Source organism: Zingiber officinale, chromosome 9B (assembly GCF_018446385.1).
Source record: "Zingiber officinale cultivar Zhangliang chromosome 9B, Zo_v1.1, whole genome shotgun sequence".
NCBI lineage: Eukaryota > Viridiplantae > Streptophyta > Magnoliopsida > Zingiberales > Zingiberaceae > Zingiber > Zingiber officinale.
Window position 1 is genome coordinate 495,537 of NC_056003.1, and position 14,238 is coordinate 509,774.

At 38.3% G+C, this 14,238-nt stretch overlaps 1 protein-coding gene across 1 annotated transcript; it reads right to left on the reverse strand.

Annotated features, from left to right (window-relative positions):
* Window positions 1–19: 19 nt before the first annotated feature.
* Window positions 20–3,315, reverse strand: LOC122024107 (probable protein phosphatase 2C 60). The gene is made up of 4 exons (XM_042582654.1): window positions 2,756–3,315; window positions 2,108–2,481; window positions 1,380–1,616; window positions 20–499 (listed from the first exon to the last, which is right to left on the reverse strand). The coding sequence occupies exons 1-4, from the start codon at window positions 3,036–3,038 to the stop codon at window positions 224–226; spliced, it is 1,170 nt and encodes a 389-aa protein (XP_042438588.1). The 5' UTR covers window positions 3,039–3,315; the 3' UTR covers window positions 20–223.
* Between the last annotated feature and the right edge of the window lie 10,923 nt (window positions 3,316–14,238).

Consider the following 14,238-nt stretch of genomic DNA (forward strand, 5'->3'; position numbering starts at 1 on the left):
ACCTACTAGATCCATTCCTGTGCAAACAAAAAAAAAGGGGGAAAAAAAGTGTCAAGTGCTACAGGTTCCTACATTATTCTCAGTGACTCTCCTGTGATGAAAATCAAAAGAATAACATCTTCTAATGAGCATGACATTGTTTGCAGGAGAGTGGTAGATTGCAAACAAAATTTGTCACCATCCCACTTCACTTTAGAACGTATAGCTCTTTCAAAACCTGGCTTCAGTTAATCATATACGAAGAAGAAGAACAAGAAGAAGACGCCGCTGAAGATGACGACGATGATGGAGGTAGGGTCGTAACATCTGGCAGGCTTGGACCTTTCTTAGAGATAGCCGCCCTAATGAGGTTAGAATCAAGGAACACAACAATGACAGTAATGTCATCGTGGAAATGCCGGCGAGCGTGATTATCAACGCTCTCCAAATCTGAGTACCTCATCTCTCTTTTCGTTGCTGCTTTTTGTAGTGCAGCTTTGACAAGCTTTCGTGCACTTCGCTGCAAGTAAATGACATGTAGCAAAGTTAACAGTTGACTCCATAAGTATCCAAGAGTAAAGTTATACACTGGAGGGAAGAAAGAAATTTGCAATATAATTCTAAAAAAAAATTAAGGTATGTTTAGTTTACGGAATGAAATAAACAAGGAATGGATGCAGCAAATAGTAGAATAAGAATAAATTACCTTAATTTTGGTTCATAGAATTCAATAGCCATGAAATAACTATTTGGTTTATAAAATGTTGTAAAGAGTAGACAATGAATAGTTTGTACAATGATAAAACATCCCTATAAGAAATATTTTATTTAGCACGTCCGCTACAAACCAAACACATCATTAACGTACTGTACGTGGACCCAACCAGACAAAAAGAAACAGTTGCTTTCCCTTAAATTCTCTCTAACTAAGCAAAGTCTTGATACACTTTTCTTGCACAAGCACAATACAATATGATAGTGTATTGTGGAACGACAAGTGCTGAATCTGGTTCAAGCGTTTATCCAAAAATAAGGAAATGTAGGAACTACCTATTTGCGTTATCAATTCGTTTCAAAATATAGCATGAGGTTCCAGCGGTCAAAGTAGAAATGTAGGAAGATTAATTGTATGAAATATACTCGAGAAATAGAAAATATTGTCAGTTCTTTTAAATAAATGAACTGACGTATTATCTATTTCTGAAAGATTAGCACTGGAGGCTCATAACCGCCATCAGGTCTATACATGAAAGACAGCATGTTAACTAAGAAAGTAGAACAATGCCCATTTTAAAAAAAATTAAAACGCAATTTAGAACAAAGAGTAATTGCTTTCTGAATGTATAAGTATTAAACAGAGATTGACTGAGAAATATACAACTTAGAGATGAGAAACATACAGTGTTAGGATTCCTTCGAACAATATCAACTGCTTCCTGATTGTCTAGATTCTCCCACAGGCCATCTGAGGCAAATATAAGAAATTGATCTTCCAGCTGCAATTCTTGTACCAGAATTGCTGGCTCAGAACTCAGGAATGGTGTACTGAACGGTTCATTAAGGAGAAACTTTGGAGGCAAGGGCTCACGGTTAAACTCTGTTTTCTTGAGGTAGACATCTCCAATAGATCTAGAAATCTGCAGGCAAGGTCATAAAAGCCTGAGAAATCAAGGATAACATAGATGTCAAAAGGGCAACGTACATAGACACTGTATAGTATATAATTAGCACCCCCTGGTGGTGGGTTGTTGTATTAATATATACATGAAGTTTGTTGCTATTTGGAAAAGTACATCATCATAATCTTTCTTTTGCTTTTTTCCTTGTTTCACTATCAAGCATTATTTTAGTACATAGTCATGTTGCAGTGTGATCATAGTATTTTTTTTGTATATATATATATTTTAAAAATACTTATTCTATCTTGTTGAAGAAAGAGTAATATGCCAAAAGTGTAGTTATGGGGTTGCGATTAAATTAAAAGGACAAAAAGGTCTAATTTAGTTTTGGCTCAGCCACCTACCAATTGTGGTGCTAAGTACTATGAATGATAGTTCCATAAGTGAAGCTAACAACAAAAATTTGCCTTTTTGACTTATTGCAAGATATAACTAGCAAATCCATTTACCTGTATAATTCCTTTGACACGCCAAATATTGCGAACGAGAACGACAACCTCTGGGTCATCAGGATGCAAAGAATGCAATTCTTGTCTGACTGACTCAATTGCTGCATTGTGCTCTTCCGTTAGCTGGACAGCTAGAACTTCTCCGGTGGTCCTCACAAGCCTACCTAATACAGCACGGGAATCGCCAAGGTTTGCAACATACAGTGTTCCTTCACTGATTACTCCAACCAAACAACAAGAGCCAACTGCTGCTAACTGAGGTTTCACAGCCCATTGTCCAGTGACCAAAGACAAGTAACCTTCTTCTGTAGCCTGGTATGCCCTCCTCAGTATATCAGCTGACATTGTATTTGTATGCTCCTCCGATGTAAATCCTATGAAACATCAGATGGAATATAAGATGGCAAACTCGGGAGGCATTTCTCAACCATATTCCATGTTATTGATTTTATACATTTGAATCATCAATTGATGCAGAATGGTCGAAATGCAAATCGCCAGATGTGCAATACAATAAACAAGAGCATACCAAAAAAAATCTCTATCACTAAAACGTCGACAATAAAAGAATTAAAAATAAAGATTAGAAATATGGATTAAATGACCACTACGAACCAGGACTGCAAGAATCCAGATTCAGAACCTTACTCTTGAGGTGAAGGAAAAGATGATTGGTTATGTACTGGGCAGTCTCGTGACCGCCGTGTCCATCGTAGATGCCCACGAAGGTTCCCAAAGGGCCACAATCTTCCAAGCTCAGCGAACCTGATTCAATCTGGTTCTTGTCTTCAATTGGGTAGTTGGCCTGGACGGCGGCCATCGAGAACTCGCCGCTCACGTGACGCCCTGCGTTAGTGTTCCAAAGAAGCCGACCTCGCCGCCCACTGGTGCCGCACGGCTGGATGCAAAAGCAGGACTTGAAGAAATTCATCAGAGATTACCTCCGCCAGATGGTTTGTTACATAGACAGCCAATGAATCCCCCTTCTTTCTTTGCAATCAAGAAGAACAAGAAGACAGTATGAATATGCTAAACTCCACCAGATAGAAACCTCAGGCTCCGGAAAGGGATTCACGCATAAATCTCTTGAAAACTCGCACTCCTACTTCTCAAGCGCCGGCCCCGCGTCCTCCAATCCGGGACAAGCGATCAAGAACCAAACTCGGTGCCTCCGCCAGATCTCAGAAGCCGTGAGGGATGGACGAAGCTCAAAAGCTGCAAAGTGCGACGATGCGGTGATTGTGGAAGAGGAATGAGGCGGGAAGGAGAGGGGAATCGGCGAATGGGAGAATCGACGAAGGGGGAGGAGGCGAGTTGCACAGGGCGTGGAGCGATCGGCTCGATTTAAAGGCAGAGCTGAAAATAATAAAAAAAAAAAAAATCAAGAAATAAAATAAAATGAAGACAAAGAAACCATAACAACTTGCCGCCGGCCCCAGCAGTGGGATCCACCTAGACCACACAAGAAATTAAAACAAACCAATTGCCCCGCCAGATCGGAAAATCAATTTTAATTATATAATATTTTCAATATATATATTAGAAAACTTTCATAACCAAATAATTTTTTCAATATAATATTTCCCTCAAGTGTTTAGACGTAAAATTATTCTAAATATCTTTCGATACATTATATGTGTTTAATGTTGTGAGGTTATATTTGAGTATTTTGAATGATATATTATATTTGAGTATTTTAAAAGATGATATGAAAATTCAGGCCGTGTTTGAGGTTTCACTTTTATTTTTTCAAGTTATTGAGATCTTTAATTTTGTATTTTTTAAAAAAGAAAAATTATAGCCATATTAAAATTTAACACAATACCTTAAATATGTCAAATCAAATTCTCTATCATCATGTTCCTTCATGGATCGAATGGGCATAATATGCACTGTATCTTTCCGATATAATTTAGCTCATCCGATCAATAAAATAACATAATAATATAAAAATATTAGGATAGAGGATCTGAACTTTAAATATATAATATAAACATAGTTAAAATATATTTATAAGCTTTAAAAATAAAATCTCACCTTGTAGACATATTTGCCATGCACAACTATTATTTCGCCTAAATTTATTAGCCACTTAATATTATTAATGTCTTTCTCACTATAAAAGAAAAACAACTAAATTTTGATCGTAAGATTTTTAGTAGATAATGTATGATTCTATCTAAAAATGATGAAGATAATTGACTGGAGATGTGACTTCTCGGTTGACTATATAAAGACTCTTCTCCGCTTTGTAACATAAAGAATATTAGTGTCGAGTTAGGGAAGGGATTCCAGGTTGGCCCTCCAACGCTCAAGTCATTTATTGGAATAGTAGAAAATATTGGTTCAAACAAAATTTAGATATCTCCACAATGATATGATATTATCCACTTTGAGCCTAAGCTCTCATGGCTTTGCTCTTGGGTTCTACCCAAAAGGTCTCATGCTAATGGAGATATCTTTTCTCTTATAAACTCATGATCTTTCCCATATGTTTTCAATGTAAGGTTATGTTTGCAACTTTACAATCCCAACAATCCCCCCTCAAACAAAGGACCACAGGCTTCCCATGCCCAATCCTCGAGCCATAAGGTCTTCTTACCCCTCTGTCCACCCGACCTACTAGGACTTCCTTGCCTAGCCGCAACTAGGACTTCCTGCGTAGTGTCTGATCCTCTTGATCCGAACATAGGAGCCTCCACTTTCTTTGTTCGAGGTTAATATTGTACCCACATGGCTCAATCATACCATAGCTTTTGTGTACAGTCGGTGGTTAAATTTTCTGGCAGTCTAAGCTCTGATACCACTTGTTGGATCGAGGAATTCGCTAGAAGGGGGTGAATAGCGATTTAAAAATCCGTTTAGAGTAAGCAGCGGAAAAGTAAACTCACAACGCTAACAAGAACCGTTTTACTTGGTTCGGAGCCTTCGTCGACTCCTACTCCAAGGCATGTATTCGTCGAGTGCTTTCGTTGGGCAATCCACTAGCAGTTTGAAAAGGATATTACAAATGAAAGTACAGAAATGCTTAGAAATAAAATACCGACAACAATTAAGTAAAGAGAAAGCAGCATGTTGTCGTAGAAGCTTTGCAACGCAGTAGAGCAAGTGTTGGAAGACATTGTTGTGAGTTCTCTTTTGCTCCAGGGCTCACCCTCTTTATATAGGAGGCTCCGAGCGCCCGAATCCCTTCTGGGTGCCTGGAGTGTGATGTAGCCTAGCCAACCGTAGAGCTCCATGTGGCGAAGCGACAAGGAGGATAAAGTTTACACTCTGGGCGCCCGGACCCCATTTTCTAGCAGCTTCAACTCCTTGCAAGAAAATATTAGTCCGAAGCACAATTATATTACCCTGCAAGATAAAATGTTAGCACAATTATAATAATTAAACAGAGTATTAATTAGATTCCATCTCACCGAGATCTGAATTTTGTCAAAATCTCAACTTAGAGTTCCGAAATGGTTCTAATTTGGATCGACGCCTAAGTTCCCTTCCCGGGAACGCGTCCTCACAGTCACTCCCCTCAGTGACTTACCTTAACTTACCTGCCAAACGTCCGGTCAGTCATTCGGCCCATCTGGACTTCATGCTAAACGTCTGGTCAGCCCTTCGACCCATCTGGACTTCATGCCAGCTATCCGGTCCACCCGTCGACCTAGTTGGGCTTCGTGCCAGACATCCGGTCAGTTCGTCGACTTATCTGAACTTCGTGTCAGCTATCCGGTTGGCCCGTCGACCTAGCTACGCTTCTCCTACACACTTGGTCAAAGCGTTAGATCACAATAAAACTAACTTAACCTACTTTGTCATTCATTAAAACTCGAGTTAGATCATTAGTGCTAACTGCACCAACAGAAAAGATGATAAAGAATTGTAGCAACAGTAAAAGCTCTAGCACAAATAACACATACCTCCACCGGTGCATGGACCTCCCTTTATATAGTGCTTTGGTAGCAGACGTGTACGCTTCTCAAGGCATATGTACATTTTTCCAACTATCCTATGAAAAGACATGTCAGGAAAGTATCTTTGTATCATTCCTTAATAAGGCACGTAAATCCCTTGCATGATAGTAGAAGCTTCCGTCATACAATTTTGCCTGTTGACCATGTCATGTTGTCAGCGTCACTAACTTCGAGAAGGATATGATGAGCTGTTCGACTGTTAGGCCTAGTGGGAGAGCCGCTCCACCAGTATTCTCTGTCCTGTTGCTTAAGGCTATTCTGTTCCATGGTCGCTCGAGCTCAGTAGGTCATTCCTCGCATGGCTGGACAGGTGATCAGGTCAGACTAGGCTTTGTTTAGTAACAATTATGAGCATTTGATGTCCTATATAGGGTCGTCTTGGCCGGATGAGCAATCTGCTCAAATGAGCATCCGTGCTAATCGGGATCATTCATGCTTGGTCGACACGTTGTCACCCGCTCGGCCGACTTTGGTCAGCCGACTCTTTCATTCCTTTGACTGCGTTATCTTTGATCTCCACGTTGGTTGTTATTACTGTCTTTGCTTTACGCTTGGTGAGCTCCCTTTATCATCGCATCAATGTATTTAGTGACAAAATATTAAATTTTCATTGTTAATTTTATTATAAATTTTATGATATTGATTATTGGTATTGATATTATTTAATTGGTGTTGATATGGATGATATTAATATTGTAATATATATATATATATATATATAAACAATATATATTATTAACGATATTGAAATGTACACAATTACAATATCAACATTAATAAAAGTTTAATTTACTGACAACATCCACATATATATACTTATTGAACAAGATGTTATTGAAGTACTATATATTGACGTACAATTACAATATCAACATTAATAAAAGTTTAATTTACTGACAACATCAACATTAATAACTTCGTTGGTTATTGTCAAACCCTCGAGCTAAAGTTCAGGTAGGCTATAACGTGGCTTCGCCTATTGTATCACTCAAAAAATCATGACTAGTAGAACCAAATCAACTTTGATGAATGACCCTTTGTTGTAAGATAACAGTATCACCTTCCCCCCCCCCCCCCCCCCCCCCCCCCCTCCGCGCCACTGGACGAAATCCTTCATGATTTATAAAAGGAAATCCTTTTGATAGCTCCCTTTCGGAGAGGTTGAGCCTCTTTAAGGACAAATCTCTTTGATAGCTCCCATTCAAGAAGGTTGAGTCTCTTTAAGGGCGAATCTCCTTGATAGCTCTCATTCAGAGAGGTTGAGTTTCTTTAAGGGCGTATCTTCTTAATAGCTGTCATTCGAGGAGGTTGAGTCTCTTTAAGGGTGAATCGCTTTGATAACTCACGTTCATGGAGGTTGAGCTTCTTTAAGGGTGTCTCCTTGATAGCTCTCGTTCGAGGAGATTGAGCCTCTTTAAGGGCGAATCTCCTTGATATTTTTTGATGAAAGGTAAATTAGATCATCATGAAAAGATGTACAATTATACATGTCCGAGGATAGTCAGCTGTTTTTGATGAAATATCATATCCAACTAGCTATCGGAGATATGAACCCAAGCAAGCCAATATACATGCAGTGTACTTTCATTGTACCATCCCCAAAATACAATCAATGTCATATACTCTCATTGTATCATCCTTCCTGATACAACCAATGTCATGTACTCACATTATATTATCCTTCGAAGATACCGACAATGCCATCAATGTCTCAGTGCACGAACGTTGACATCCCCACACATTAACCCAATACTATGCAGTATGTGTTCTCAGTCAACCTGCCCACATTTGTGTCCCAGTCATCCGAGTGTCTTTGGGATATATGCCAGCTATTGACTCGGTGCTGGCCATATGTCACCCACTACCGCATTCGCTGGTATCGTTGTGTCCTCGCTCACCCGACTACTGCAATGCTCGGTTTGGCCCTGGTATGGTGACTCTATCAATCTGCTTGAGGTAAGTCTCACCTCACCAAGGTTACCATCCCGTCATATGTCATCGCGCCACTTTTAACAAGTGGTTAGCTATCAATAGATTTTCTAGTGTCTTTACTGCAAGCCATTTGCGGCAAACTAGTTAAATCTTTATGGTGGATCTATGAATTCTCTTGGGCTTTATGGTAAAGCTCTAGCCATCAATGAATTTGATCGCAAGTCATTTGCTGCGGACTAGATAGATCATTATAGTGGATCTATTCACCCTCTTGGGCTTTTTGGCAAAATCTCAGCTATCAACGGATTTGGCGTTGTCCTTACCGCGAGCCATTTATTACGGACTAAATAGATCAATTATGGTGGATCTATTAACCATCCTCGCCCTTGCCTCCCAACCCTCATCCCCTCTCTATAGCCAAAAGTGTACAACCTCATGTCCTCACTGCTCAAAGTATAATCCCTCCCCATATAGAATATGTAAGATCTCTCCCTCTATTGTATAATCTCACCATGACCATTACCTTGTAGCCTCCCTCTCTCTCGTATACATCGACGCCACTGCACAAAATAAGTATGGACCCTCATAATCATAACTTATACACTCCTCCATGCTGATGCTACTCCTGCCGGTGGTTCTCTTCAGGAGCCTCACGTCAATATGCATACAACCCCAATGAGCAAGCTGTATAGGCTTGTGGATAGCAGTCATAGCAATGTGACACCCTCTCATCAACACCCCTGTCCCCTGATAGTGGCGCATGAACACGCGTAACATCCGTCAGTACTTAGTCCTCTCATGCGTCATGTACAATCAGTCTCTGATGTGGTCTCATGACTGTCGTATGTATGGACACCCGAAAAATAGATGCTCATGTGTCTCCTCCTCCATACCATATAATAAGCAGACCCTATCAGTATCCCCTAAGTACTCCAACCGATTCTTGGTAAGTAACCTACGGTGTGCAAGTAACCATAAGGTAAAATTATGGCTGGGTTGGATATGTTTCTTCCACACTGCCCCTACCCACGACACGCAGACTCTAGTATCATGGAAGAAATCATATGTCTGACTGATGCCTCTGCGACTCAACCTGGTCTAGCTAAACCAACCAACCAAGGTTTGTTGTGCCAACTCTATAGATTCGACTGAAGTAATCACCTGTTCACGTATTTGCATTAGATTCTTCAAAAGTGGAGAGTCAGTATGCTTGTTCCTCTATATTAATGTGTTGTAGGTAGGTGTGATGAACCCATCAAATCTATATGTCGTCCTGCTTATCATGTATGCGCTATAATACCCTGGATAATAAAGCAGTGTTCCATGCAGATAGCTCTCTAAACCCTAGCCCTCCTTCTTCTTTAGGCCTGCACATCTCAATCCAAGCAATGGGGGGATGCTTGCATGCCCAAAGAAAGCTCTGACATAAGCTATAGATATGCTCCACAACTCCCTTCGACAATGGCAAAATTGACATCCAATAGCATTCCACCCCCTGCAACACAAACTGTATCAACTGTAATCTCCCTGCATAAGAGAGGGTAAGTTTCGACCATGCATTGATCCTCTTACTCAACGCATCCATCAAGGGGCTATAGTTCGTAAGTTTAAGCTTTTCCGACGCCAAAGGAAACCTCAAGTATCTATAAGGCATGTGCCCCCTCTTGGAAACCTATGATGGTGAGCAACTCCAATCGTGCATCCCCCTGTAGGTCAACTATATAAATATATGATTTGCTCAGATTCAGCCTCAAACATGCCATCATTTCGAAATGCTCCAAGCATCCCATAAGAATGGTTGTGGAGGATCTATCACCCCTAGAGAACAAAATAATATCATTAGCATATGTAAAGTGGGCAATCCTGAGTGCTTGACATCTCGAGTAGAAGTGAAAATCTGCTCTCCGTGTCTGCTGGCTTATGAACCTAGCCAGGGGTAAAAAAGGTACGGGAAGAGAAGGTCACCCTGTCGCAATCCTCTAGTACCCCTGAAGTAATCATACATGTCACCATTGATAGACAAGGAGAAACTGGTGGTAATAATACATTCATGTATCCAAGCAATATAAGTAGGGGAGACTGTAGTCCTGCAAGGGCCTTCATCAAGAAATCTGAGTGAATAGTGTCAAAAGCCTCTATCATTATAGTGCTCCTAGGGGAGATTCTCTTTCTTGTGTAATTCCTCATAATCTCTTATGCTAGATGAATATTATCTGCTATATTCCTCCCTTTAACAAAAGCAATCTGGGTTGGGTGAAAGATGTGCTAAGCAACCTCTACAAGCCTAGAAGATAGTAGTTTTAATCTTGTAGAAAACTGCCCAGCATGATATGGGTCTGAAATCTGCAACTCTACTAGCATGCGACACTTTTGGGACTAAGGAGATAAGAGTGTGATTCCATTATTTAAGTAGCTTTCCATGTCTGAAAATTCATTAACCATCACCACCAAATCAGTCTTTATGATGTCCCACAAGTGTTTGAAAAATTTGGATCCATATCCATCCAACCCGGGAGCTTTTTGATCACTAATGTTAAAAAGAGCCTTCTTGATGTCACCTCCAGTTGGCATTTTTTGAAGGGCTTCTTGTTGTTCTAAACTTAACATTTTCCCAAAAGCTAGACATTCGGTTTGGATTAGAGTCCTTTGGATACTAGTGCCAAACAAGTTTTGGAATACTTCCATAAACTCATTAACAATCTCATTCAAACTTATTGCGCTACCACCATCTCTCTTCTTAAGGACTACTGTTTCTTGTCCTCTCGGATTAGTCTAGTGGCTAGCACACCTGATGTGTTGCCACAATGAGGTATGGGGTTAGAATCTCGGCAATGCCGAGGTAAATACCTCTCTTATGTGCTAGTCACTATTTTAAAGGCTAGTAGCCGCCCATGATTTACTTCCTCCGTGTTGGCTCTGGGACAGGTTGGCGGAGGCGCTGGGGGCGAGCGTATTCACCTTTTGCCACAAAGGACTATTATTTCTTTATAATTTTTAAGTTGATTTCTTTTTAAGTAGATAGAAATCACAGTACATGTCCGGCGTCAACAACAATCATTATGATTCAAAAACCACGCTGTCACGTGTTAGATTCAATCGCATCAATTTACATAAAAGGGGCTCAGAAATTCAAAAGAAATAACGAGGAAAACTAATTTGCCAGCTCTCTAGGTAGACGTGGCAGTATTAGTTGCTAAACAAAATGTAAAGTTCTAATCAACTTAGCATGAAACCCACTACAAGGTATAGACTAGCTAGACACAATTGCTACAATTTTATAGTTTGAATTAATATTAAGAGTGTACATAGAGACGGAGTTAAAAATTTCATATTGAGGGGATGAAATATATGTGTTTATATTTAGGAGATGTGACCATGTCATTGTCTCCCATTCGCCTCTCTATCACCTCCTATTTCTATAGCTTATGCATTTCTTATACTTAAAAATTGAGGAGGAGCGGTCGCCGCCATCGCCCCTCCTTTAGCTCTGTTCCTGTGTACATATAACAGGCTAGCTTTAGCCAGATTTGAGATCTCGTATTGAGTCAGTTGAAACGGATGAAATATTTCATTTCGTCTATCGATCAATACTCGTACGAATCTGGCACCAATCTCGCTACAGCCGCAAAGGCATCGCGACGCCCACGACTGCTCAGGAAGGGTTACGCAAACCCCACGGCAACGTAAGAGGGGTCGCATGACCTGCGGCCACACCGGAGGGGCCACACCACCCTGACAACTACGTTGGAGGGGCTGCGCGACCCTGACAGCCGTATCGGAGGGGTGCCTACAGTCACGATTTTTTTTTTAATTAAATATTTTTTAATAAAATAATTCTCAAGATAGATGAGGATAATTCAAAGATATTTAATTAAATCCTAATAAAATTATTTAATTAATTAAACATTTTATTTATTTTATTTTAAATATATATAATAAATTTTTTATTTATTTTTTAATTATATTATTAAATTTTTTTAATAATCTAATTATCTCTAATTTAATAAATAATCATTTTTTTAAAATCCTAATTAAATTATTCTATTAAAATATATAAAATTAATTTAAAATTAAAAAAATCTAATAAAATATTATATATTCCTAAAATCTTATGTGATTTTCTTAGTCTTTTGATTAAGTTGTTTTTTTTATTTTTAAAATATCTATTTTTTATAAAAAAAACTATTATTATTAATAATTATAAAATGTTAAAAATTATTTCAAAATTTTTAAATAATTTTAATAAATATATACAAAATAATTTTAAAATTTTTAAATAATTTTAAAATTCAACATAAATGTATAATAATCTAAAAAATTTAAAATATATATAATTCTTAAACATTTCAAATAAAATTTTAAAAATTTAAAATTTACAAATACATTAAAAAATAATTTAATATTTATTTTTATAATTTAAAATTTTAAAAATTACTTATTTTTAAAAATATTTTTTATAAAAATTTAAGAGGCATTATTTTATTAGAAAATATTAAAATATAAATTCAACAACTCAAAATCTAAACATCTTTAATAATCAAATATTAATATACATTTATATTTATATTTAAAAAAATGTCAAAACTATATCAGCACGGTACAATACAATATCAAAATCGTATCATTCAAATCTCGACATAGGTCGAGATTTTAAACCTTGAACTCTACACATGAGTTTGTCTGTTCAATAAAGACGCATAGAAATTCATCAGGTATTATTGAATTAATACTTTGGAACTGATCTTCCCCTTCAGAGATGCTGTAGATTGCATCAGATTGCTCATCTCCTTCTTGGACAGACATTATTTCATAATCGTCAGGGATCTCTAGCCCTTCAAAGAAGACGACTCTCTTTGTATTTTTGTAATCCTTGGGGCATTCTCTTGCAAAATGTCCCTCTTTGCCGCGTAAATAACATTTACACCTTTTGTTTCTGATAAGGTGTTTTCTTTTCTCCACACGAGCATGTGTATTATGGGGCTTGCCTTTATAAGTAGAAGATTTTCTGAGACCATACCTTTTACTTGGATTCTTGTAATAACCAAGTATAGAAATTTGTGAGTAAAAAGATAAACTCTTCATAGATCTACTAAAAGCTGCCCTTTTGCACTCTTCTTCCAAATATATGTAGATAAATAGTATCTGAGGATGTACTCCTACAGTATTACCTTGATATTTACTTTCAAATGCTTCTTTCACCCTTCTTCCGAGATCACCAGGTAATTTGAGCCAAAACTTTTCAGATAGCTCTGCACTGGTAAATAACCTGCCAATCTTTGCTGCAATTCTCATATAATCACTCATAAATTGCAGAATATCTTTAATATTTGTGCAAGTCATTCTTTCTAAATCTCGATAAGCATTATCTTGCATAAGGGTAGAGCCTTGAAAGGGATCTTCTAACATAAAAATTTTTCTTATTTGAGAAATAATATTTTACATATCATTTCTTCCATCTGCTGAGTTCACCGGTTCTTGGAATTCATTGGGGTACGTTATTCTCCACTGTATCCAGGTTAACTTTTCTGCTTCGTATAATAAATTTTCAATAAAGTCAATTTTTTCCAATGGATCAGTGAAATTCTGCGAGGCTACAACATTCTTAGTAATGCTTTCTCATCTCATAAAGACATCATCAAACATATGAAGTTGAGTTGGGATGGTTAAGATTGCACCCGTAGGTTGTTGTACTGACGGCAAATTCCACCACTCAGAGGGTTCTCGTCTTTTAAACTGTCCTCTTGCTGGCTGATATGGTGGTGCCAAACTGACTGGCTCTTGTTTTGCTATTCTAGGGGGATAGCCTACAGGACCCATAACTGTATCCTGCGGTGGCCTGTATTGAGATACTGCCTCCTGGGAATATACCTGTTCTGATAATGCCCTCAGCGGTGGATAATCAGAGAGCCATTCTTCTCCTTCCCCTTCTTTGCCTGCTGCAAGAATTTCATTCGGAGAATTATTAATGGGAGAAGTAGAGGTACCTTCACCATCTTCCGCAAAAGGATTGATAAATTCTTCCTCAGGTAGTGTATCTTGTAATGCCAGGTATTGGATATATTCAAGATAATCATCATCATCATTAGTAAAGGCATAATTATGATGCCAATTCGAAGAAGATTCTTGCGGAATAAGAAATGGTACCACATCTTGTAATGTTGGTGTATGTTCTGGAGGTGAGAATCCGATGGTTGAATACCAATTTCTCGGGTCATTAGGGTCATCTGGATCCGA